Here is a 27,583-nt window from a genome sequence, read left to right as displayed (position 1 = left end):
AGACGGGGAGAATTCAGATTTGGGAGGGCGGTTTCAAACAGTTTGGGAGGGAGCTAATTAGCTATTGCAGTTAGCCAGCTTGAGAGCCAATAGGAAATTCCCGTTGACTGTGAGAGTTAATTGGCTATGGAGTAGAAATCCCTATTCTGAAATGAAGCCAGTCCCTTCCACTGTGCCTCGTTCGTATTCTCCAGTCCTGAAATCCTTTCAGCCAGCTCCTCAGAGGTGTTTAGGTGCGTAACTCCGATTGAAATCAATGGGAGTTATGCTCCTTTCTGTGGTTTTATGTGTCATCATAAAAGGGCGGCCTGCTCTGGGTTCAGCCCACCCTATTTACTAAGGAATAGAATATCATGGTTGGAAGAGACCTCAGGAGGTCATCTAGTCCAACCCCCTGCTCAAAGCAGAACCTACCCCAACTAAATCATCCCAGCCAGGGCTCTGTCAAGCTGGGCCTTAAAAACCTCTAAGGATGGAAATTCCACCACTCCCTAGGTAACCCATTCCAGTGCTTCACCACCCTCCTAGTGAAATAGTGTTTCCTAATATAACCTACACCCCCCACAAACACTGCAACTTGAGACCATTGCTCTTTGTTCTGTCATCTGCCACCACTGAGAACAGTCTAGATCCATCCCCTTTGGAACCCTCCCTTTTCAGGTAGTGCAAGGCTGCTATCAAATCCCCCCTCACTCTTCTCTTCTGCAGACTAAATAAGACCAGTTCCCGCAGTCTCTACTCATAAATCATGTGCCCCATGATACTGGCTGTCAACTACACATCAAGCCATTGATCACTACACGTTGATCCCAATGATCTAGCCAGCTTTCTATCCATCTTATAGTCCATTCATCCAATCCATACTTCTTTAACTTGCTGGCAAGAATACTGTGGGAGACCATCTCAAAAGCTTTGCTAAAGTCAAGATATATCACATCCACCGCTTTCCCCATATTCACAGAGCCAGTTATCTCATCATAGAAGGCAATCAGGTTGGTCAGGCATGACTTGCCCTTGGTGAATCCATGCTGACTGTTCCTGATCACTTTCCTCTCCTCTAAGTGCTTCAAAAGGAAGCAGACCCGAGCAGAGATCAGCTCAGTCTCCTATACAGAGTAACAGGAAGCTGCCCAGGAGGGATTTTCAGGGATACTAGAGTGGAGTAGAGAGGCTGCTGGGCAGCGAGTAGTCTCCAGCAGAGAAGTCTGGAGCATAGGGAGTGAGGCTACAGGCAGGAAAGGTCTGGGAGTGACATAATAAGGCCAGGCCAAACAAAGGGCTAGATCCCCACTTTGAACTTTAGGGTACAAATGTAGGGGCCTGCATGAAAACTTCTAAGCTTAACTACCAGCTTAGCTCTGGTTCGGCTGCCACCATTTCAATAGATTCCCTCCCTGGGAAGCCTTGAAAAACCTTCACCAAATCCCTGGTGAAAACAAATCCAAACCCCTTGGATCTTAAAACAAGGGGAAATTAACCATTCCCCTCCTTCCTCCCACCAACTGCTGGTGAATCAGTTCCAACCCCCCTGGGATCTACAACAGGGAGAAATTAACCATCCCCCCTCCTTCCTCCCACCAACTCCTGGTAAATCAAGATCCAAAACCCTGGGATCTTAAAACAAGGAAAAATCAATCAGGTTCTTAAAAAGAAGGTTTTTAATTAAAGAAAAAGGTAAAAATCATCTCTGTAAAATCAGTATGGAAATTAACCTTACAGGGTAATCAAACTTAAAGAGCTCAGAGGACTCCCCTCTAGTCTCAGGTTCAAAGTACAGCAAACAAAGATAAACACTCTAGTAAAAGGTACATTTACAAGTTGAGAAAAACAAAGGAAAACTAACACGCCTTGCCTGGCTATTTACTTACAAGTTTGAAATAGGAGAGACTTGTTTAGAAAGATGTGGAGAACCTGGATTGATGTCTGGTCCCTCTCAGTCCTGAGAGCGAACACCCACCCAAACAAAGAACACAAACAACAGCCTTCCCCCCCCAAGATTTGAAAGTATCTTGTCCCCTTGTTGGTCCTTTAGGTCAGATGCCAGCCAGGTTACCTGAGCTTCTTAACCCTTTACAGGGAAAAGGATTTTGGAGTCTCTGGCCAGGAGGGGTTTTATAGTACTGTACACAGGGCAGCTATTACCCTTCCCTTTATAGTTATGACATGCTCCCCAAATCACAGATAGTGTTGGATGTTCGGTTCCACACTGGCTGTGATTTCTTCCTGGAGTTCTAGGAGAAAACAGAGTTAATAAGACACATGTACCTTTAGACATACTACTGATTATATAAAAACTAACAATATGTTTCATTCCAAGAACAATTGTTAATCAGTTAACTCTGGGAAACTTTCCCGGGAGAGTGCATCAGCCACTTTGTTAGAAGCTCCCGAAATGTGTTGTATTTCAAAATCAAAATCTTGGAGAGCTAAACTCCACCGAAGAAGTTTTTTGTTATTTCCCTTGGCGGTATGAAGCCACTGTAGCGCAGCATGGTCTGTTTGTAGTTGGAAACGCCGTCCCCAAACATATGGGCGTAGCTTTTCCAGCGCGTACACAATGGCATAGCATTCCTTTTCGCTGATTGACCAATGGCTTTCCCTCTCAGACAGTTTCTTACTGAGAAATACGACAGGATGGAATTCTTGATCCGGTCCTTCCTGCATTAAAACTGCTCCCACGCCTCGCTCGGACGCATCTGTGGTTACTTGGAACGGTTTGTCAAAGTCTGGGGCCCTTAGCACAGGGTCAGACATGAGTGTTGCCTTAAGCTGGTTAAAGGCCTTTTGACACTCATCAGTCCACTGAACTGCATTTGGCTGTTTCTTTCTGGTTAGGTCTGTCAGCGGGGCGGCGATTTGGCTGTAGTGGGGTACAAATCGCCTATAATATCCAGCCAAGCCTAAGAAGGATTGGACCTGTTTCTTAGACTTTGGAACCGGCCACTTTTGGATAGCATCCACTTTGGCCTGTAGGGGATTTATAGTTCCTTGACCCACCTGGTGCCCCAGGTAAGTCACTCTGTTTTGGCCTATTTGACACTTTTTAGCCTTAACAGTTAGTCCTGCCTGCTGGATGCGCTCAAAAGCTTTTTCCAGGTGCTCCATGTGCTCTGCCCATGAATCAGAAAAAATGGCCACATCATCGAGGTAGGCAACTGCAGATTCTCCCAATCCCGCTAGGAGACCATCTACAAGTCTTTGGAAGGTGGCGGGTGCATTTCGCAACCCGAAAGGGAGTACATTGAATTCATACACCCCTGCCTGGGTGACGAAGGCTGACCTTTCCTTAGCGGGTTCATCTAGTGGTACTTGCCAGTACCCCTTGGTTAAGTCCAAAGTAGAGATGAATTGGGCATGTCCCAATTTCTCCAATAGCTCATCTGTGCGTGGCATTGGATAGTTGTCAGGACGAGTTACAGCATTTAGCTTACGGTAGTCCACGCAAAAGCGTATTTCCCCATCTGGTTTGGGAACTAGAACCACTGGAGATGCCCATGCACTCTTAGAGGGGCGGATTATACCCATCTGTAGCATGTCCTGGATCTCCCTTTGTATAGCAGTTTTGGCCTGAGGTGACTCCCGGTAGGGTGGGGTCCTAATAGGGTGAGCATTACCTGTGTCAATGGAGTGGTATGCCCGTTCGGTCCATCCTGGAGTGGCTGAGAAAATTGGTGCAAAGCTTGTGCACAGCTCCTTTATCTGCTGTCGCTGCAGACGTCCAAGGGTCGTGGAGAGGTTCACCTCTTCCACGCCACCATCCTTTTTTCCTTCGTAGTAGACACCTTCAGGCCACTCCGCGTCATCTGTTTCCTGGGCTGTAAACTGGCAAACGTTTAATTCTCTGGAATAAAAGGGCTTAAGAGAATTAACATGGTATACCTTAGGCTTTATGTTGGAGGTGGGGGAGGCTATGAGATAGTTAACAGCTCCTAGGCGCTCCTGGACCGTGAATGGTCCTTCCCACGACGCTTCCATTTTATGGGCCTGGAGCGCCTTTAAGACCATGACTTGGTCTCCTACTTTGAAGGACCGTTCTCTGGAATGTTTATCATACCAGGCCTTTTGCTCTTCCTGAGCATTCTTTAGGTTTTCTTTAGCAAGGGCTAAAGAGTGTCGGAGGGTGCTTTGTAGGTTGCTTACAAAGTCTAGAATGTTAGTTCCTGGAGAAGGCGTAAACCCCTCCCATTGCTGCTTCACCAACTGTAATGGCCCCTTAACCTCACGGCCATACACAAGTTCAAATGGTGAAAACCCTAAACTGGGATGTGGTACAGCCCTGTAGGCAAAAAGCAACTGCTGCAACACGAGGTCCCAATCATTGGAGTGTTCATTTACGAATTTACGTATCATGGCCCCCAAAGTTCCATTAAACCTCTCCACCAGGCCATTGGTTTCATGGTGGTAAGGGGTGGCAACCAAGTGATTCACCCCATGAGCTTCCCACAGGTTTTCCATGGTCCCTGCCAGGAAATTAGTTCCCGAATCTGTAAGGATGTCGGAGGGCCAACCTACCCTGGCAAAAATGTCTGTTAATGCCTGGCACACACTTTTAGCCCTGGTGTTGCTTAAGGGTACTGCTTCCGGCCATCGGGTAGCAAAATCCATGAAAGTCAGTACGTACTGCTTTCCTCTGGGTGTCTTCTTTGGGAAAGGACCCAGAATATCCACAGCTACGCGCTGAAATGGGACCTCAATTATGGGTAGTGGCTGGAGAGGGGCTTTAACCTGGTCTTGGGGCTTTCCCACTCGTTGGCACACCTCACAAGACCGGACATATTTAGCAACGTCCTTGCCCATTCCCTCCCAGTGGAAGGACTTCCCCAACCGGTCTTTGGTTCTGTTCACCCCAGAATGGCCACTGGGATGATCATGGGCTAAGCCCAAGAGCTTTACCCGATACTTAGTGGGAACTACCAACTGTCTTTGAGGATGCCAGTCTTCCTGGTGCCCACCAGAAAGAGTCTCCTTGTATAAAAGTCCTTGTTCTACAACAAACCGGGATCGGTTAGAAGAGCTGAGAGGCGGTGGGGTGCTCCGCGCCGCCCAAGCTTTCTGAAGGCTGTCATCTGCTTCCTGCTCGGCCTGGAACTGTTCCCTTGATGCTGGAGACATCAGTTCCTCCTTGGACTGTGGACTGGGGCTTGGTCCCTCTGGAAGCGATGCAGGTGCTGGGGCTGTTTCCATTGACTGTGAACCGCTGTCCGCTGGTGCACTATGTGGTATCTCAGGCTCTGGCTGAGCCTCTTGGGTAGGGTTATCTGCTGCTTCCGCCAGGTCAGGCTCGCTGGTGCCCTCTGGCATTGGAGTTGTAGACGGGTTTGCAAGCGCTGGACTCCGTTCTGGCAATGGTTCTGGTGCTGGTTGCGTTGCCAGTTCCGGTTCTGGGACTAGCTTTGGCTGGGTTTCTGGGATTGGATCCACTATGGCTGTTGCAGTCGTTGGCAGGGGATCCAGTTCCACCACCTTTGTCTGGGTCTCCGGTAACACAGACGGGGCCCTGGTGGACGGCTCAGGAACAGGGATGGGGGTGAAAGCTTGCTTAGCCTTTGCTAGTTCCAGTTCATGTTTCCTTTCTTTTTCTCTCTCCTCCATCTCTTTTTCTTTCAGCTCCATCTCTTTTTCTTTCAGCTCCATCTCTCTCTTGTGGGCCCTCTCTTTGGCTTTTTCCAGCTCCATCTCTCTTTTATGGGCCTCCTTTTTGGCTTTTTCTTCTCTTGCTCTCTGCTCTGTCTCGAGTTTTGTTAATTGAAGCAGTCTTTGATGTTTTCTTTCATTTTCTTCTGCTTCTAGTTTGGCCAGTTCTATTTTTTTAGCTACTTCTTTGATAGTCATTTTCCTGTTTTCTTGTGCTGGGTCACCCCCTTTGCAGTTGACTGAAACTGGGAAGCTCTCAGCTCTGGCTGCTGTTGAGTTAACAGAGACTTTCTAACTAGCTACTCCGGAGGATGTAAAAAGAAAAAAAAAACAATTCAGCTTGTAAAGTCCTTTTACCAGTCAAGTTTGCTAATTGAACCCTTCTCTTAACAAAGGACCTGTTAAAAAAACTTAACACCTCTGCCTTCAGGCAAGGAGAGAGAAGATATGCATCTATCTACTTCCAGCTCGGCTTTCCAAGCAGCTAGAAGGAAAAAAAAATCTCACTGGCTTTTGGGTTTAAAAATGATCCCACCGCTATCCACCATGTCAAGGCTGGATCCCCACTTTGAACTTTAGGGTACAAATGTAGGGGCCTGCATGAAAACTTCTAAGCTTAACTACCAGCTTAGCTCTGGTTCGGCTGCCACCATTTCAATAGATTCCCTCCCTGGGAAGCCTTGAAAAACCTTCACCAAATCCCTGGTGAAAACAAATCCAAACCCCTTGGATCTTAAAACAAGGGGAAATTAACCATTCCCCTCCTTCCTCCCACCAACTGCTGGTGAATCAGTTCCAACCCCCCTGGGATCTACAACAGGGAGAAATTAACCATCCCCCCTCCTTCCTCCCACCAACTCCTGGTAAATCAAGATCCAAAACCCTGGGATCTTAAAACAAGGAAAAATCAATCAGGTTCTTAAAAAGAAGGTTTTTAATTAAAGAAAAAGGTAAAAATCATCTCTGTAAAATCAGTATGGAAATTAACCTTACAGGGTAATCAAACTTAAAGAGCTCAGAGGACTCCCCTCTAGTCTCAGGTTCAAAGTACAGCAAACAAAGATAAACACTCTAGTAAAAGGTACATTTACAAGTTGAGAAAAACAAAGGAAAACTAACACGCCTTGCCTGGCTATTTACTTACAAGTTTGAAATAGGAGAGACTTGTTTAGAAAGATGTGGAGAACCTGGATTGATGTCTGGTCCCTCTCAGTCCCGAGAGCGAACACCCACCCAAACAAAGAACACAAACAACAGCCTTCCCCCCCCAAGATTTGAAAGTATCTTGTCCCCTTATTGGTCCTTTAGGTCAGATGCCAGCCAGGTTACCTGAGCTTCTTAACCCTTTACAGGGAAAAGGATTTTGGAGTCTCTGGCCAGGAGGGGTTTTATAGTACTGTACACAGGGCAGCTATTACCCTTCCCTTTATAGTTATGACAGGTGTAGACAGAGGGACTTGAGAATTTTATCCTGAATGTTTGTTAATTCAATAGACCAGAGTCTGAGAAGGGCTGTGAATGGACAAAAGGGTTAGTGGGCTCTTGAAGAAGCCCCTAGAAGGGAGAAACTGAGGCAGGAGGATGCAGACAGGGCCACCCCTAGATACAAGAGGGCACATGGGAGGCAGCCTGCCCTACAACTGTCGCCCTCCCTTTGCATGTCTTCTGCCTGTGATCTGTGTGTGCTTTTGCTTTTGGTCTCTTAAGCTGTGCTCATGTTGCAGCCCTGGAGACAGCAGGGGAAAAGAAGAGGAGCAGAGCTGAGCAATTAAACCCTTTCCTTCTCACCCCCCTTTCCTCTCCCCCCGCCCCCCAAGCCACTCTGATTGCTGACTTCTCATGAAAGGGAGGAGGGAGGAGCCAAAGATCTGGCTCCACCCCTATTCAGTTCTCTAGGCCTTCTGGTCTTGTTTTTTACTGGTGCAACCATGTCCATTAAGGGTGTGATTTTTTCCTTTTTTTGCAATATTAGTTTTACCAGAACCCCGAGTCTGGGATTCTTATTATTATACTGGAATAAGCACATTTAAAACTAAAACTGTATCCACACATGGGAGGGTTGTACTGTTTTAACTCTATCCGAATATCACCTTGTGTGTAGACAGGCTTTAGCCAGTACTGTGTATGGCACTAGACCGGACCCTAGTTCTGAGCTTCAGAAGTGCTCTCCTGACAGACAGGCTCCAGGACCACACAGAAGTAAACAAGCCAGCTCGGCCCTGCAGGCTGCGTTGGAAAGGGGTGACTTTTTCCCAGAGGTATAGGTGTTGTAATTCAAGTCTCCTCTGTGAGTCTGTGGGAAGGAGAGTTTCTATTAACACTGCATTAGCAGGGTAGGTGATCATGGGCTCAATCCTGCAAAGTTTGGAGCCCCTCCCATCTCCCTTGCCCTCAACAGGAACTGTGGGCACTCAGCACTTCTTGGGAGGCTCACTGGCTTGTCTGATAACGGCATGCTGTTCCTAGCACTAAACCCTGGCTACTGTGGGGGAGAATGTCCTTCGTAGAGTTCTCCACATAGCTATCACCCTGCCAATGAGCTCTTTCAAGTGGGAGCTGGCAGAACTGGTCTGCCGTATGATGGAATGTGCGAACTCCTGTTGCAGCCTGGAGAAATTTCCAGGGGAGTTAAGGTAGGCAGAATTCAACACTCATTCTGGAACCTGGCTAAGACACTACGGCTAATGCCCATTCTCATATAAAAAGTACCCTGGAATTGTTAATGGCCACACGTGGACAGGATGCTGTTTTGTATCTCATCTAAAACATGGTTCACTTTGACTGAGGTCAGAATTTGGCCCTTAGCTATCAAACCGCGGCTGTTGTTTATCTATGCATTATTCCTGGAAAGTCTGCATGCCCTGATAATTGCCTTTTTCTATAGGAAATGGTCCTCAGCAAGGTTCTCATGTTAAAGGCTTTTCTGATGTCCAAGGGCCTCAAATCTATGCTGTTCTGGAAAGTGACTGTAAAAACTTGGCCAGCCCTAAAAGGATCATTACAATTCCAGGCAATCATCAAATTTTAGTGGCACTGGTTTTCCTATCTTACTCACTTGTGACTTTTTCCCGTAGGGTGACCAGATGTCCCGTTTTTAAAGGGACAGTCCCTTTTTTGGGGACTTTTTCTTATATAGGCGCCTATTAACCCCTACTCCCTGTCCCGTTTTTTCACAGTTGCTATCTGGTAACCCTATGTCATTGTGATTGAAACAATAACTGCTGAGGGGACTGTGTCTTGCTAGTATTGGCTTAAACTTGCTTTCAGGGGAACAGTGACAGCAGAGGGGCTGACGTGTAACTGTTTTGTTGGCAGTGTGGTGTAGATCCTCTTTTGACTGCAGTGGAACTATTATTTATCTGTGGAACTATACTGTATGCCTGTTAAACACAGATGAGGGCTTGATTCTGGACTAGACACAAAGACAGTCTTGGCTCCCAAAGAGCACACAGTCTAAAGGCCTGATCCTGCCACCCTTACTCGCATGCATAATCCTTTATTAGGCCTGTAAGGATTATTCATGCCAATAAGTGTTGTAGGATCAGACTGTCCAGTCGTATTAAAATAACGACTGTTCTCAGAACATGTTAGCCAATATCTGAATGCCTCAGTTTCACTTGAGGCCGAGAGACAGGTGCAAAAGGGAGACCTCTTTTCCTGTTCTTGTCTCTGTACATCACTTTCATACCCTAGCCCAGGTGATGTTCTCAACTACGTCACTGTAAAAAGTGAGTCTCTCCAAGACACCCATGAAAAATCAACAGCAGGATTTGGCCCAGTATCTAGAGATGTTCTTTGCTCCTATGTATAGACCGGGTCCTGCCCTTACTGAAGTCAATAGCAAAAGACCCGTTGTCAGGATTGGACCCTAAAAGAGTAAGAATTGCATGTTGTAAATGATTGCTTGAGCTACACAAATATAGGCTACACCCATTTCCCCATGCAGACGGCATGTCAAGAATTACCCCATTGGGTTTGTTTTAAAAAGTGTGATGAACTTGAATATCCCATACCCCGTTTTCCTTGCTTAGACCTCAGCAAGATGACCAAAATAATCCATTTATATAACACCCCCCCACCCCCAGTAGTGGCCCAGATTCTGCTCTCAGATCCAGCCCTGCACTCATTGTAACTCAAAGCAGAATTTGGCCCAACCCTCTGACGTTGATCTTCTGAGCTATTGTTTGTGTTTTCTTTTTTAATCTGAAGTGTAAACCTCTGTGTGTTTAAAACGTGGCACAATACATCGTGCGAGGCAGTGTTCTCTGTTTATCTCATTTTTGTTTTCCCCCTTTCTTAGCTGACTCAGAATGTTATTTGCTCTGTGACAAAGACTGTGGCTACTTCTGCAGTATTCGGTCAGTTGAAATACAAGGAAGCAATAATGTAAGGTCAATGGGTTTAGACTAAAATATAATAATCTGGCATCCTAAAACCTGTTTTTCTTAATGCCACAGTTCCCAGGGTCATGTGATTGAGTGAAACATTCCTCTTACATCTAAAATGAAAACTAAGTTTCTAACCCTCACGGTTGCAGAGAAAAGTTTGCAAATGTCAACACTTACAGGCTTGAAAAAACAGAAAGCAAAATAAAAGGACCCTTCCCCCAGTGTATTGGCTTTTTTTAATCTCATTATTTTTAAGGCCATCTAATGGATATTTGGGGATCTGACTCATGGTTTCTGAATGCTTGGGCTGGAAATACTGAATAAATATGTATTTTTAGAAGCCTTCTTGTAATCTGCCTCCTTTAAGCAGGGCCAAGATGGGTGAGGTAATGTCTTTTATTGCATCAACTTCTGCTGATGAGAGAGACAAGCTGTCAACTGCATGGAGGGGCAAACGGACAGTGTCTTCCTTTCTATCTTGAGAACCAAACCCATTGGACACAATCCAAACCTCATTTTGACCAATAGAGAAAGACTTGTTATTTGTATTAAGATAGTGCCTTGCGGGTCCAGTGGCCTCCTTGTACGAGGCGTTGCAAACACAGAGTGAGAAAGTCCCTGCCCGAAAGAGTTTACATTCTGAAGAGACAAGACAGACTACACCTCTCGGTTCCTCTGCTTCCTCTCCCAGGTTAAGTGTCTTGCCCAAGGGTATACAGCAGTTCAGTGGCAGAGACAGGAATGGTTACCTGTCTAGTGCTCGACCCTTTAGAACAGGGGTGCCCAACGCGGTGCCCGCGTGCGCCATGGCACCCATCGGGGCGTCTAAGTGCATCCGCATACTGGCCGACGGACAAGCATCCGCCGAAATGCCGCCGACAAGTAGAATCATCCGGAGGTGTCGCCGCTGAAATGCCGATTTTCGGCGGCATTTCGGCGGCGATGCCGCTGGATGACGCTACTTGTCGGCGGCATTTCGGCGGTGATGCCTATTGACGTTGCCGCTTATCGGCGGCATTTCGGCGGATGCTCGTCTGCCGCCATAGTCCTCCGTGGCTCGTCTGGCGCCCGCCAGACAAAAACGGTTGGGGACCACTGCTTTAGAATATGCTGCCTCCAGTGAATTCAATGGATTCTGGATTAAACTCACTGTCAATATTTAACAAATACAAATGACGGAGGAAAATATTAACTTCTGCATTTCATTATTTGATTTTAAGTGTGGAGTTTGTTGCAGCAACATGGGTTATTGCATTAATTTCTTTTTTTAAATTACTTAACTGTTTGTAAAAACAGAGAGGGAGAAAAGAGTAAATTGAAAATGCAGGCACAGTATTTAAAGCTTTGTAAGACTCTGTTTTGCACAGCTGTTAATTACATCACTATGTTAATGCTATAGAATTAACATAAACACTTATATAGCACTTGTCATGTATAAAACATTATACAAACATTCATCCTGACAGCAGCCATATGAGGCAAATTCAGGATTATCTGTATTTTGCCAATTGAGATGGAGAGAGTTTAAAGGGAAACCATCAATTTTAATAATGTCTTTTCTGCATGAAAATGTGTAATTATTATTATCTGAAATAGATTAAGAGAAACCAGCTAGTCAGGGCATTTTTCAGGGCCTTTTGTTTTGACAGTTCCATGTATAGTCAGTTTCACGGAGCCCATATATGATTGGTTTCCCTTTTCGCATGTATGGGTTACACAGCAACCGGAGAGAGGAAAAACATTAAAAACGCTTTCAAAAAATGTAACTGTAAAACTGCAAAAATTAATTCAGAGCCAAGTGCAGAATCAGAAACTACTTTTAACTTGACTAGATTTCAGGTTTATTGTTCCTTTAGCATTTTGCCTAAGGCTACAGGGGATCAGTCAGGTTTAGAACGCAACATTAATTGAATCCCACTTCTTCTTCAAAGCTGTTGATCCATACCTCTCACTATACACTCTTCTGTAGATACAGGAAAAGCCCAGCTGTTGGGACTATGGTGTGACAACTCAAAAATCTCAGTCCTAAAATTGTGCCTGGATGAAGATGAATTTTAATGGCTTATAATTTAGCTCCATTAACATAGATTTTTAAACAAACCAAGCAAATATTCTTCAGTAAGAAATGGCTGCACCTAACATTTTAACATTCACCCACTTTTGAGTTCAACTCTGCCCCTTTTCTCTTAGTTCAAACAGCTGAATGTCATTTGTGCTCACATTCCAAAACCATCAGCTTTGAGCTGAGATTAAGCAACAAACATTTAGTCCAAAAAGAGAATTGCTGAGAAAATGATAAGCAAGGACATTTACGCTGCACGCTGGAGCAAGGACTGCTTTCTCTTTTATAGATGACTAGCACCCAGTGCAATGCAGTCCTGGTCCTCTTTAGGAACTCTGGGTGATTTTGTAATGTAAACAGTAATGACCTCTATTATAGCTTTTATTATACTATAAAGCTAAGGGGAAATTGAAAATTGAAGTCCTGCTTTTCCAGATAGCATTCTTTAATTAAATCAGTTTCAGTGATGCTCCTTCAGATTTACACTGGTGTAACAGAAATCAGAGTTTGACCCTGCAACTATGTAAACAGATTAACCCTATCCATAGGCATGTGCCGTTTGGCTTTTGACTCTTCAAACCCATAAAAAAGTAATTCTGCTTTGCTCTAGTGAGGTATAGTTATGACAGAGAAGGCAATTTTATTAAAAGCCTTAGTACTTTCTAAAAATTACCTTCTGGCCTGAATTTTCTCAGGTGTGTAATCAGCTCAAGGATGACTTTTTTCTGGAAAGATTTGTGTATTTCAAAAATTGGTTTTGTGAGGCACCTAAGAATGTATTTGACTGTACACACATAAGGCATTACTCTGTGTGTTCAGATAACTCAAAACAAGCTGCATCTGAGATGGTCAGACTGGCAGTGGCTGTATGGCCTGATCCAAATCATAGCCCACAGAACCAATGGATTCTCTCAGTGATTTCAGTGGGCTTTGAATCAGTCCCTCTGTCCTTAAAAGCCATTGCTATGCTTGAAAAAATTTGCTTTGGAAATATATTTTGGGTAGGTTGGCTGTTCACAAACGACTTGCAGAGTTTAGATCTATACGAGCTCATATTTGCCACATCACACGTGACATTTTCGAATAATAATAAAATACTTAGCACTTAAAGAATTGTGCTTCCCATTGGGAGCCTGAGGCACACAGACATGATAGTGATTTGCCCAAGATGCATGGCAAATTAGTGACACTGCGAAGAATGGAATCCAGGGATGAAATCCTGACTCTGCTAAAGTCAGTGGGAGCTTTAAAGTCCATTGACTTCAGTGAACCCAGGATTTCATCCCGAGTGTCTTGACTACCAGCCTGCGCTCCAATTGCTTGACTGCACACCTTGGACTGGCAGACACTGTACTAATGTTGACTGATCTGGCTCCTTTCATTCTTACTCTTGGATTATTTTTGCCATTCTTATCCAGATGTGCAGCCATTAGTGGTCTGCATTGGCTTTTACACAGTGCCACTCCCGAGAAAGGAAGAAAAGCAGGAGACTGAGTTGTGCAAGTTTACATTTTTTACACTGAAATACTGCAGGGAATATTAGTGTAGCCGGAGAGAAAATATGTCCAGGGGAAAACACAGAACATGCCAGACTGGCTCAGACTTAGCCAGTATCATATCTCCAACAGTGGTCAGTACCAGCTGCTGCAGAGGAAGCTATAAGAACCCCACAGAAGGAAGTTGTGGAATAACCTGCCCCCAGAGAAAATTACTTCCTGACCCCCTTTATTTAGAGGTTGTCTGAGTGCCTGAAGCATGAACATTTAGCTCCTTTCCAAAACACTTATTTTAATCTTTGCTGTAAGTGTGGAAATTCTAATTGTCCATATAAAGGTCTAATCTCTTTTGAGTCCTCCTGCTAAGCTCTTAGCTTCAATGAAATCTTGTGGCTATAAGTTCCTCAGACCAGTTCTGTGTTGTGTGAAAAGGTATTTCCTTTTATCAGTTATGAATTTGCCACCTTCATTTATTAATGGAGATATCCCATCTCCTAGAACTGGAAGGGACCTTGAAAGGTCATTGAGTCCAGCCCCCTACCTTCACTAGCAGGACCAAGTACTGATTTTGCCCCAGATCCCTAAGTGGCCCCCTCAAGGATTGAACTCACAACCCTGGATTTAGCAGGCCAATGCTCAAACCACTGAGCTATCCCTCCCCCCGTTAATTTGTGTACCTTTATCAGATCCCCTCTTACTCTGCTCCGCTAAGGTAAACAGTCCCAGTGCAGATGCAGAAACCCTGTCTAGATTTTCATTTCAGAATGTTGTATGGACAGGGGGGTAAAATTTTGCCATACAACTTAAAGCGGCAAAGGTACATCTGTGTATGGGATAGTGGCACTTGAACAGCTCTGAGGGAAGCGGACGGTAACGTGTCAAAATCTGAACTGTGAACTTAGGCCGTAGGAAGAGAGCACTGGAGGATCTTCACAGCAGCAGTACTTTTGGGCCCAGCCATGCGTTCCCTGCCACCTGTTTGCTGCTGAGCTAGTAGTTTTTGCAGAGCAGGGCCCCAAATAAGGGGGGCACAACCTTATCATGGTTCCCCTCACACATACAAACCCCTCTAAAATCCTACCCTTCTCAGAATAGGGGAACAGCACCAGATCACCCACTAACGAACCTCCCCAGAGAATGGCAGAGCTGATGGGCCAGCTTCTGTTGTCAGCAGGTGCTGCCCAGGTGCAGAGGGAAGGTAGTGTTGCACCTCCAGGATTCTGGGTTGCTCTGGGGGCTGCTCTAACTGATGGTGGCTTCCCCCTCCCCCAGCTACCAGCTGGCTCCTCCACAGCCCACCATAGCTGGAGATAGTGCCCTGGAAAAGTGCTGATCTGCCCTCAGCACAGCATGAGAGGGATGTCAAGGAGCTATAGCGGAGGGAGGCTTAGGCTCTGGGAAACCAGAGGCACGTGTATCCTACTGAATTCAGTGCTGGAGGCACTGAATTGAAGGGGATGTGCCATTATCACATGTCACCTGTTGGCAGATGAGAGTAAGGGGGTGGGGAGGCAAGTGAAAAGAGGAGAAAATCAGGTTAAAACATGTGTGGGACGGAGGCTTCCGTCACTTGATTCCCCCCAACCTGAGAACTGTTGCAGCACGTCTTGCAAGGAATGCCATCGGTGCTGTCAATGAGCACAGACGAGCGTCAGGGAGAAGTGCAACACCCTGCTTTGATAAAAACCTTCTGTGTTTGTGACCCGAGTGACCCTGTTCTTCCCAACAGAAATTGCAAGGAGAGAGCAATCCTAAAAATATCAACGACACTATGAAGGAATTGTTTGAGATCATTCCCGGTGACGGGGAGCAGCTGTTGGAGAGAGACGCCTCCCGGTGCAGAAGGTGTGCCGTCGTGGGGAACTCCGGAAACCTTAGGCAATCTCAATACGGCCAAGATATTGATGCCCACGACTTTGTGCTCAGGTGAGTACAGAAGAGACTCAGGGATCCTGAACCTCCTGATCGACTCAGTTATTTAACATTTGTCAGCATTTGTAGGGCCAAATTCTGCATTGCTTTATAGGGCTGCAGGGGGATACACATCAGAGCAGAATCCAGTGCTTGGGTCCTGAGCGAAATCCCACTGAAGTAATTGGCAGTACTTGAGTTGACTTCCATGGGAGTGGGATTGGGCCCTTAGCAACTAGCACATTACTTCTCCCTCAAGATCAGAACTGGGAATTAGTGTCCCTCTCTGAACAAAACGGAGGAGCAAATCCTGCACTGATGCTGAACACCCTCAATTCCCAGTGAAATCAATGGGAGTTGAAAGTACTCTGCTCCTTGCAAGATCAGGCCCCTAGCTGGCCAAATGCATTCTTAGCATCACTCCACTAGCATAACTGAGCTAGTTTGACCAGGGTGGAATTTGGCCCCATGTGTTAATTGTCCTAACCTGGCCTTGTGCCTGCTTTAAATGACGATGGGCTTCGCATAATTGTGTTTCCGATTCTTCATTTAAAAACCAGAGATTTTAAATAAATGTGATATTTGCTTTTACTGCTGATAGTTGGGCTCCCAAAGTGACTTTTACAAACTTACACTGATAAAAAAGGCCAAATTCCACTTGCTTTTACTCTGGTATATTCTCTGCCCAGAAATCACTTCACTACTGACATGCAGCTACTTTTGCAGTGGAATGAAGTAGCTGTTCTAGAGTGGACAGTAAAACCCCAGGTAGGACAGGAAGCAACTAGACAACACCAGTTGTGTTACAGTGAGCAGCATCACTAGTCCTCTAAAGTAGCAAATGATGACCATCGTGCCCAACTGAAAGTGCAGGGGTTCTTTTAGTGAGGCAGAATGGAACGTCCCCAATTGGAATTTAGCCTGGATATCTGGGTTGAATAACCTGATCTTTGCAAAACATGCCATGGGGGATTCAACAGCCACAGGGGTCAGACGCTTTGTTTAAATCTCAACCAGCGCAGTGAGTTCTCGCACTATTCGGGGGCACTGGTTCAATACCAGCTCAGAGAAAAGAGTCCAGCCAATGGAACTGTCTGCACCAGAAGTATCTGGCTGGCGGGAGTTCTCCCATCCACCTGCTATCCAGCGTGTTACTGTTAACCCTGAGGGATACAGTACAATCTGATACGGCTGCTGGCCTCTTTGGCTTCTGAGGCTTTTTTTTAATGGTAGCTAGGGAATAAGACACACAGATGTTTATCCCTGCTTTGAGACCCTACTGCTTACATCCTTGGGAGTGAGCCCAGGTCTACACTAGCGGGGGGGTCGACCTAAGATACACAACTTCAGCTACGCGAATAGAGTAGCTCAGTGGTTCCCAAACTGGGGTTCGTGAACCCCTGGGGGTTCGCAAAATGTTACAGGGGGTTCTCAGGAAGAAATTCCATAATGGCGGATAGAGCTGTCCCTAGGGACCCCGGGCAGCACAGGGCCAGCAGCCCAGAGCCCCTGGACTCCCAAGAGCTAAGCAGATCAACGCCAGCATCTCTATCACACTTCAAGTCTCCTTATAAGAAATGGAAAGGGAGGTTGATATTTTTTTCTGTTTTTTAAATTAAATAGGCAGCTAGTCTAATGTGTGTTGTTTGCCTGGACTGCTCAAGGCCTGAATGTTTGTGTAGGAGGAACTCTTTGAGTTGGCTTCTTAAATACCTTCCTGCTGTTTCACATCTGATACTCCTTGATGAAACATAGGAGCCTTGTCTTATAACAGGCTTATTCAAAGAGATACAAGCTACGAAAGTGAGATCTTGGAAGAGTGTTGCCGTTTTCATAATGTAATAAAAATACTGTAATGATAAATAATAATTACTAATAAATAGTGTGTAATAAGCATGTCATAAAAACATATTTTATATTTCCCAGATCACTGCTTTTATAATTTCTACTCGGGTAAAGGAGAAAATCCCTGGAAATATTCATTTTTAGGAGGGGGTTCGCGAGACTTGATATTTTAGTGAAAGGGGTTCACAGGTTGTTAAAATTTGGGAACCACTGGCGTAGCTGAAGTCGGCGTATCTAAGGTCGACTTACCTGGCCGTGAGGACAGCGGCGAGTCAACCACTGCCGCTCCCCCGTCGACTCCGCTTCCGCCTCTCGCGAGCTGGAGTTCCTGAGTCAACGGGGAGCGCGATCAGGGATCGATTTTATCGCGTCTACACTAGATGCGATAAATCGACCCCCAATAGATTGATCACTACCTGCCGATCCAGCGGGTAGTGAAGACCTGCCCTGAGGAAACTATGTGGTTTTGAAAATGGGTCCTTTTGTCTGTGATCTCTACTCCGGTGCTTTCATGAGCTTTACTCAACACCAGAGCAATACACACTAGCAACCCCCTGCTATGATGAGCAGTGCGGCTTTAAGCTTAGCCTTGAGCCTTATGCTGTGAAAGTTGTCACCTTTTCATCCTGTCCTAGTAAGAACAAAACAAAAAAAAACCCCACCCCATTCTGACATTTGCATCCCCGTGCCATGCTGTTGCATCAATGCATGATGATGATTCATCCCCCCACGGTGAGCCGATGTTCTCACATATTGACTCAGTGCTCCAACAGAAAGGCCAGCCTCATGACGTGGTAACAATATGTTGTTGAACATAAACTAAATTCAGCTTCCATTGTCCTGTAAGCTAAAGGCCAAACTCTTCTTGACTTGCTGCTATAGCAGCACCGTTGGCTTCAGTGGAGCTACATGTGAGGGAAAGGCTTGTAGAATTTGGCTCTAGATTTTCAGGCATACAAGTCAGGCCTGGGAAAACTTGAGCTCTCCTATGGACAAATGGCAACACTGAATTTGTCACCTGAAAAACCTGAAAGGAAAGATCTAGAGACTCTTTAAATTATCTGTAGATAATTTTGACCCTGGTGTCAGAATTCATACATTGTAATTCACTAGCTCGGCCTCGAGACCCACCGGAAAGTGCGACTTTCAGGATGAAGAACTCAAAGCACAAGCAGAGCCCAGCTCACCTTGAGAGTTCCCTTCCAATCAGAATGATTGATTGGGCCCTGTTCTATCCTTAGATATGCAAACAGCTCTTGCTGGACACAATGGGGGCTCTACGAATGGCTGGCTGAGGCCAACAGTGGCAGTTCATGGAGATGTTTTCTTTGGTTTCAATCCCAGTGGGTTTGTGTTGAGACCCTGGAGTCTGGCTGTGATCTGGGTTCAAATGAATCCCCAGACTCCCACTGAAACTACTAGACCCTCCAGCAGATCCGATTCTCTCAAGGCTCAAACCGCCTTTCTCTGACCCCAGGTTGGTTATGAAGTTTGTGAAACAGCCTAAAGCCAGCTGAGTTTTTTATCTTGCTTGGGGCTTTTTTTTGGTAACCGTAAAGGATGAGTGTGAAAGATGGAATGTCATGGTGGGCATCCTCCATATCAGAGCTGTCATTTGTGTGTGTGTGTGAGGAGCTCAATGGCATGATCCATTGGTTAGCACATGTGACTGGGAGCTAGGGAACTTGAGTTTTAGTCCAGGCTCCGACATTTACTCACAGTGCAACTTTTGACATGTCCCTTAACCAATTTGAGCCTCAGTTTCCTCATCTGTAAAATGGGGATGAGAGTTGCCCATCTCATGGGAGTGTTGTGGGAGCCACTCAATCAATATTTGATCCTGGTGCATTGGTTACAACAGTGTCACTGAGAGCGGATTGCACTGCTGTAATGGACCACTCATGGTAGCTTGCTACGTGCCTACCTGGCTCACACGGAGCAGTATCTTAATCTGTGAGTAGTCCTACTGAAATCAGTGGAACTACTCCCGGAGCAAGGCGCGAGTCATTGCCATGAAGGGTGGCAGAGTCCTGCCCTGGGTTTGTAAAAGCCCTTCGACCTGACTTTGAGGCCTACTGTTTCTCATGGTCCTGCATATGACTTCATTTAAAAGGAGATCACTTTTTACCTCGACGCTACAATTCCTTACATACACTTCCATGTTTCAGTGGATTAGAAACTAAGGGCCTACTTCCATTTACACTAAGGCCTCTTAACCCCTGGCTAATGTAATGTTGAGCCTTTTATCGTGTCAGGGCAGTTAAGGGAGCCTTAGGATAGCGGCCATGAAAGGGTCCTGGGTGAGTGGGGCTAGCCTTGACTTCACTGCTATCATTGCTCTAGCTAGCTTTGATCTAGCTTGATTAAAGCTAACTCAGGTATATCTACACAGGCTGCAATCACACCTTCCAATTGCAGAGCAGACATACCCTTAATGGAGATGAGGACCCTGCCCAGTAACTGTATTCTCTGCACATCCCAGCTAGTAAGTTTGGGAAACAATTCTCCTCTTGATTTTTTTTTTTTTCTCTCTCCTTTCTGGGTGGCAGAATGAATCGCGCTCCAACTGCCGGGTTTGAATCGGACGTCGGAAGCAAAACCACTCACCACTTAGTTTACCCCGAGAGCTTCCGAGACCTGGCGGAAAATGTCAGCATGATTGTGATCCCCTTCAAAACGCTGGACCTGCGCTGGATTGTCAGCGCGCTCACCACGGGCACCATAAACTTGTAAGTAAAGCTGAGGCCGACAGGTGCTCAAACTGAATGGGGGACATAGCAGCTGTGTCATCATTGTGACGCTTTCTTGGGGGGGGTCAGGATTGTGAGTCACCTTGTTACCCCCTAGCCTCCAGTATGAGGGAGTCCAGGTGGTAACTGGGAATCAGCTCCCTGACACTGCCAAGCCTTCGGTCACTCAAGAACTCTCCTCAGGGCTCTGCCAGCCCTTACTTTGCCTGGCAGGTTTACACTTGGTGCACCCCAGTCCTGGAACGCCTCAGAACCATCCCTCTCTGGTATCCGGCCCCTGTCATTGGACACTCACAGGAACTGCCAGGTTCGCTGTTCCCAAGGGAACGGTATACACACCAGCTTGTTTGAATCAATGGGGGATTCACACTTCCTGCCCCAGCACTAAGAAGTATTTATAATAGAAACAAGAATACATTTATCAACCAAGAGCAAAGATTCAAAAATTCAAATGAGTGGTGAGCATGAATATTGGAAGCAGAATTGATTACACATATAAAACAAAACTTAAAATGCAGTCCTAGGTCTACATTTACCGATGGTTACCTTTCCTGTTTATAGAGTAGATTCTCTCCCAAGGATTCAGTCTTTGACAGAGTTGCTGGTTGTCAGTCATAACCAGGATCCAGGTTTTCATGAATACCCCGACCTTTCAAGGGGTTTTCTCGTAAACGGATAACACAGACGTCCTTTGTCTTTTCTCTTATACCGCAAAATTGTGTTTGCACCCCCGGGACAAGACTGTGGGTTTAGTTGCCGTGTTGACTTTATAGCCTTGTGTTGATTTGGAATGCAAATGTAGATCCTATTGTGTTTGGCTTAACTTTCAGATGAACTGAGACAGGTCAATAAACATCCTACTCTAACAGAAAACTTGTTTGCCAACTCTGCCTCTGAACGTATCTTCCGCACATGTACCTAACTCCTTAAATATCACCCCTAAGTACATTACCCCATGTGATGAAAGCTTCCGTTAGCCACCTTACACAACCCTTTGTGGATAAATACTATGAAAGCAGTGTGTTAGATGTAGTGAGTTTGTCAGACCTGATAGAGAGTTTCTGTTACCGAGCATTGAATCCTTTGCCATTTGGCATTGAGGGGTTCTCTGGGTCACACTAGTGTGTTAGCACAAAGTGTAACCACAGCACAAGAGAGATGAGGCCAAAAGTGCAGCATTGATCTAAATTCAACCTCTACCTATGCATCAGAGGATTCCAGTTCTGCAGGCACACTCAGGAGCAGAATTTGGCCCTGCTGCGTTTTGTTTTCTGGTAACAGTTTGACTTTTGGGCGCATTGTGTGGTATGGGCGTTCAGAACAGACTCCTCTTTGTCCCGTGCACAGCAAAACTGGAGAAATGGTAGAGAATGTTTGCTGCTGCTCTAAATCACCAGTGTCCTAGTCAGTTTCCACTTTGATTGCTGCCTTCTTGACCTGGCTTCTGGGACAATGACTCATTTTGGCTGCTCACCTCTCTCCTCTAAGGTGGAGTTTTTGGAGGAAATGAGTGGAAACTGTATTTTTTAGCCTTCAGATACACGAGGCTTCTATTGGTCATAGCTGAAGATGGAACTGGCTGGTTGGAGGGACCTCCAGTGGGTCCTTCATTATCCATTCTTCCAGCATGGAGCTGACAAGTGGCATCTGGCTCCTAATCCCACCGGCGAGACTCGTGTACTGTGTGATCCATCCTGCTAAGCACTTCTGCAATCATTATCCCCATTTTACAGATGAGGAAATCGAGGCATAGAGAGGCTGGGGACTTCATCAAGGTCACACGGCACATGAACACCAGAGGCAGAAAAAGAACCAAAGCTACCTAGTACCTAATGAGCCCATTTAGTCAAGTCATTTAATTGGTCTACCTCAGTTTTCCCCATCTGTAAAACATGGACAATGATTTCTTAAGTAGCCTACTTCCGCCACAGGAGTCTGGGGAGGGTTAATTGGTTTAATGCTTGTAGAGTTTGGAATAGATTTGCATGCATGTATCAGAGATCAGGTTATATCCCCAGTATCACTGTATTTGAAAAGTTCAGCAATAATAATGAGGGATTGTCAGAGTAATTATAAAAGGGAGAGCTTCTTCACAGTCTTTCTCTCTTCCTCCAACTCCCAACTCCTCAGTTCTGTCCTCTCCTTCCTTCCCTTCTCCCCAGCACATAAAGCAAACCCAGTGTTAGATTCCTTGTGTGATTTCATTTCCTGGTGGGGTATTGTCTCCCATTCTGAAGCAGTCTGTATATAGCAAACTGTTCGTTCAAGATCTTGCTAGATCTGTGGCTGACAGCTGGAGGACCAAGAAGTTAGTCCCAGGGAGTGGCAAAGAGGAGTGGTCTTGACTCTGCACAGACTTATCAGTAATTTGTCTCCAGCTGTGTGACTCAGGCAGATTCCAGAGGTTAGATAAACAGAGCAGAGGAAAAGGGCTCAGAACCACCTTGTTTTCCTCATTCCTGGTGAACAAGGGACCTGCTCCTCGTAGCTCAGAAAGAAACCTGCGGCCCAAGGAGACTACTGACCAGATGTGGGTAGGCAAAGATGCCGTGTCATGGTGCTGACAGAGCAGACTTGCACCTGTGGGCTAAGCTCATGGTGTAGCTTAAGCAAGAGAGGATGGACTGCCTCCGTCCCTGACTCCCCTGCTGCTGTCTGCCAGGAGGGGCTCTAACCCCACAGGTGGCTCAACTGGGCGTGGGTCACTTGGGAGCAGGCCCTGTAAGTGCACATGCTGAGTAGGACCTGAGCATTCCGGAGGAGACCCAGAGGAACAAAGCTCCAGTTGCGTCCACTGCGGGAAAGCCCTGGGGAGTAGATTAAAGGCCCACATCCCCCATCGCTTGGCCAGGCTGCTGAGAGGCAGCAAGTGCTCCAGAGTGGCTGTGTACATGGGCCTTCAGAAGACAGCACAGGAACACTGAGAGAGGGGCAGTTCTCCCTTTGACGTGCTGGGACTCTCCTGTGAAGGGGATTGGAGATGAAACAGAAGGGGATGTTCTGGGATCAGTCCTGTGGAGACGGGAAAGGGATTGTATCTGCTGGGCTCAACAGAGGAGACTAACTATGAGGAGAGAGTCAGGATTAGATGTGTGGACCCGGGAAGTATGAACGGTGCATCTAGCCTATGGCCATGAGCTGGTGAGGGCACTTGCTGCAGGGGCCAGGCCCTGCTAAAAGATCTGTGTTCTTTCTTCTTCGTTTGATAAACAAATGGAGGGGAAGAGATGCCAGGTGGGGAAAGCTGGACCAGAACTTTGTGTCCACCCGCACTGCTCCAGCAGCTACCTCTCACCCCCCCCCCCCCATCCACTTGATGACCGCTGCAGATGAGCTTGGCGAAGGGGCAAGGGCTGCCTCTGAACATCTGCTGAACTAACCCTGGGTGGAGGGGGAAATTTTTCACTGGAACAACCGTTAGTTGGGGCTTGACTACACCACACAGCTTTTAGGGACAAGGCTGTGTCGACACAGCCTGGTTGCTAAAAGTCAGCACGTGTAAATGCTCTTTGTCGGCACTTTTGCCGACAAAATTCTTCCAGCCCCATGAGCGGCGTTAGCTATGTCGGCAAAGCCACATTCATACTGCCACTTGCGTCAGCAAAACTTTTGTCTTTTGTGGGGGGGCTTTTTTAAGGAACCGTGAAAGACAAAAGTTTTGTCGACAACTTTGCAGTGTAGACAAGCCCTTGTTGAAAGCTGAAGCATGAAAGAAGCTTGTGGTTGTACTGTATAGTGAAAGCATCCCTGCTTCATGTTCCACTTTGGTGCCTTAGCTATGATTCATCACACGTTAACTTGTAGTAAAAATGTGTCACATCACAAGCAGTCTTTAAGGTGGCAATTAAACTGTACTTCAGTGACTGTTCTTTGTCAACACTGAATAAAATGAATACAAATAAAACCGGCTTTTCTTTTGCTTATCAACTAGCATTCACTGGCCCATTCCTGGGCATGGGTTTTTCTATGGAATTGTCCATTTTTCTTAAGTAGGAAGTGATATCCTGGTTATAAATCATGACTTAGGGCGTTTGCCCCACAGCACCCATCATTGATGATGTCCCTGTGCATGCAGAGAGCAAGTCTATGTCAAACTATTTCCCTTCTGGGAAAAGTGTTTTGAAATGTTTTAGCCCTTTGCTCAACCGCAGTGCCTAAAGCAGAAAGGAAAAGTGGAGATTTACATGAATATCTTCATCCACTGATGATCAGAGCTGTTTGAAATGTTGCTAAGGAAATCTATTTCTAAAAAATCCCAAATCTGGCCTTTTTCCAGAAATGAAAGTCAATTTTTTTTTTACAGAAACACTTTCTGTTTTCGCAGTTTCCTATTTTATTATATATTTTTTTTTCCTAATCCCACTCTTGCTTGGGAGACCATGTCACATGCTGGGGATTTTGAAAATCCAAAATTTTCAAAACTGGAAAATCTGTTTCAACAAAGGTGGGGGGGTGGAGAACGTCAATTTTGAAAATTGTGATTGGTTTAGGCAAATTAATTAATTAAAAATGCAATTAAAAACTGCAGAAAACACAAAAAATTGGTACATTTTGAAAACAGGCAGAAGAAACCCATCTTTGACTTTTTTTCTCAGGTTCGTTTTCCCCTCTCCCTCCTTCCCCCCCCCCCCCCCCCCCCCGCCCAAATAACTCTATGGATGATAACAATCTGTGAGAAATTCTGCTCTGAAGTCCTGAAGCCTATGGAAGTCAACAGGAATTTTTCAAATAATTTAGATCAGGTTCTTAGTTACACCTTTTCAAATCGGTGGAGTCTAATCACTAGCGTTACTCCCGATTTACACCAGAGTGACTGAGTTCACAGTCTGGCCCTCTGTCTGCAGCTTTGTACTGATTATTATAAAACACAATGGAATCCTCTAATCTGCCTCGTTAAATAATAGGCTTTGAGGCAGAAGTAAATCATGGATTGTTTATTCATTCGTAGAACGTATCCCAGCACTTTGCAGAACATCATCGGCCAAACAAGCACTTATGGAATAATAAACCAAACAAAAGCAGCAACTGGAGGTGCCTTTGGTTGTGTTTTAAAACAGACGAGGCCCTGCTTTGCAGACAGACCGCAAGGCCCGCCCTTGCCAAGCTGCCCATACATAGGGGCTGGCTGCAGCATGGGTATCAATCTCCCTGAGCTGCCAGTCAAACTGAGGGCGAGTCTGGACACAAGAGGCTTCTGTGCAGCCACTGTGCCACTCGATGAAAATATGGTAAAGAGAATCAGTGGTAAGCTGCCCACGTGGCTTTGTTTCAACAGCCCTGGCCCCAGCTCAGGCCCCACTGTCGGATTGTCAGGGCAGCACTTTTTGTGTCTCAGCTGGTGTAACTGGACCCCTGCTGCCTTCTGATTCCATTCCGCATTCCTCCCTCAGATCAGCTTATGCCTACTAGTTTGTGTGGTTCAGCCTGAAGGCTTTGCTACAGGCCAGTCACGCTGGGGCTGAAAAAGCCCCATATTCAATTTGAACGCTCTCTCCTTCAAACCCAACTCGTGCCCTCCTTTGGCGATTCTACCTTAGTGGTGATTTGTCTCTCTCCCATCTGGACTTTAGGTGCTCTCGCTTTCCTTTCTGCCAGGGTGCATATATTCACCCGGCCGTGCAAGATCTGGAGTAGATGAGAGGCCTTCGGAATGCAGGAACATTTGACGATCACTAGTTCATGCCCATTGATCTGCCCCGTCTCCAAAAGTCCATTCTCTTCATTCCCCTCACTCATTCGCCTGCCGACTCTTGCAGCTCCCAGCAAGGGAGCACTCTTGCCTTCACAGTCCCGAATATGACCTGAAATCACCAAGACTCCCTCTGTTGACTGTGGTAACTGTCCACACTACTGGGATTATAGCACCATAACTATATCAGCATAACTCCATAGGGTGAGTGCAGCCTACGCCAATGGAAGGGGTGTTTCCATCACGGTAGGAGCAGCACCTCCCCAAGCGACGGTAGCCGGGTGGACGGAAGCATTGGATTTTTCACGCCCCTGAACGCCGAAGCTATGTTGACCTAAGTTTTAAGCATAGCCCAGACATAGGAAACAGCAACAAAGGATAATAGAGAAGGGCTAGATAAGCAGATTAATATAGGCATGAGTTAAAACTAGGAAGGAGTTAAAAATATAGCTAATAATAATAACAATATACCTAACATTTAGATCCAACCAATAGGAATCTTGCGGTGGTTTCCTTTCCCTCCTTGGTGGTTTGTTCAGATGGTGAGCTCTTTAGAGTGAGGATCTGTCTTGTTATGTTTTACGGCAAGGATCGAGCGTAGTTTAGGGTGCATTATGAACAACATGAAACCAGTGCTCCAGTGCGCTCTTTCTTCAAGAAAACGCACAGACACTTTACGTGTGTATGTTTTGGGATCCCTGCACACATGTGACCAGTAGTATTATACCAGAATGGCTTGTGCCTGGGATTTAGAGGAAATCAGGCTTTTCTTTTTGAACACAGGACTCTGCCTTCACCAAGCCCACGGACTCGCAAGCACAACTGTAAGATCTAGCCACCAAGAACTTTACATTAGCAGCTACTGGCAACTTCTGATTCTTCCCAGCTGTTTGAGAGGGGAGGGACAGTGTTCTGAGGGCATGTGGGATGGGGCCAGGTACTGTGAGTGGTGGTGTGGGTGGTAACTGCCTTTCTATTAGTTGCAACTGAATAATACCTCTAGGCATCCGCTGAAAGTAATGAATCCTTATCCAGAACAATTAAGAGGGAGGGAGTCTCCCCTAGTGGTGAAATGTATGCCAGCCATGCATTAGGCTGAAAACAAAACTCCGCAGTTAAGGTCTGATTCATTTCTGTGTGGTCATTTTTCAATGATATGTTGAAATGGTAGCATATTTTCCATGAATTTGTTATATTTATTATTTTCAGTCACCATTATTCTTATTTTAACCTCTTCCTGATATATTTTTTTAAGAATATACTCTTTTTTTCTTTTTTACTTTAAAATGCACCTTTCATTTGACTTCTACTAATCTGGGTATTTTTTTCTTTAACAGCACATATGTCCCAGTTCCCCGTAAAATCAAAGTAAAAAGAGACAAGGTGAGTTGTGTCTGTTGGTTTATTCTGTTTGTTAATCATCCTGCGGAAATTGCTGCCACAAATTATTCTTGGGACAAATAGCTTGGGAGGATCCAAAGAAGTCTGCAAGTAATTACGAAGGTCTTAAAAATACCCACAGTTACATTTTTAGCTGGGCTAAAAATTTACAGCCTTGTGGTTCAGCACTAACTAACCATTTCTGCCCATTATGAAGGTTTTATAGCTTCCTCTGGTACTGATCAGAACCATCTGGCCTATTGGTTTGATCCTATGCAACAATTTCTCTGTTTCTCCTTGACATAGAATAAAGTCTTAGAATAGCACCGCTTTAAACATGGAACAAGATATACAATGTTTAGTTTTCTGTCAGCAACTTTGCATGCTTTTTTCTTTTTTTAATTAAATTGCTTGAACTCAAGGCATGA

General features: G+C 45.7%; 2 protein-coding genes across 15 annotated transcripts in view; one reads left to right on the top strand and one right to left on the bottom strand.

The window, feature by feature from the left end:
- Positions 1 to 27,583, top strand: part of ST3GAL1 (ST3 beta-galactoside alpha-2,3-sialyltransferase 1) — a 146,514-nt gene that overhangs the window by 110,845 nt on the left and 8,086 nt on the right. For all 14 annotated transcript variants that reach the window (XM_065586226.1, XM_065586230.1, XM_065586227.1 and 11 more), the window contains 3 exons: positions 15,310 to 15,506; positions 19,886 to 20,065; positions 27,113 to 27,158. In XM_065586226.1, the coding sequence (XP_065442298.1) occupies positions 15,310 to 15,506; positions 19,886 to 20,065; positions 27,113 to 27,158 (423 nt within the window). The remainder of the gene's footprint in view (positions 1 to 15,309; positions 15,507 to 19,885; positions 20,066 to 27,112; positions 27,159 to 27,583) is intronic.
- Positions 3,705 to 7,046, bottom strand: LOC135981831 (uncharacterized). Its single transcript, XM_065586220.1, has 2 exons — positions 4,513 to 7,046; positions 3,705 to 3,839 (listed from the first exon to the last, which is right to left on the bottom strand). The coding sequence occupies exons 1-2, from the start codon at positions 5,830 to 5,832 to the stop codon at positions 3,834 to 3,836; spliced, it is 1,326 nt and encodes a 441-aa protein (XP_065442292.1). The 5' UTR covers positions 5,833 to 7,046; the 3' UTR covers positions 3,705 to 3,833.

Source organism: Chrysemys picta, chromosome 2 (genome assembly GCF_011386835.1).
Source record: "Chrysemys picta bellii isolate R12L10 chromosome 2, ASM1138683v2, whole genome shotgun sequence".
Taxonomy (NCBI): Eukaryota; Metazoa; Chordata; order Testudines; family Emydidae; genus Chrysemys; species Chrysemys picta.
The sequence above is the reverse complement of the archived record's forward strand: the minus strand, read 5'-3'. Positions and strand labels throughout refer to the sequence as shown.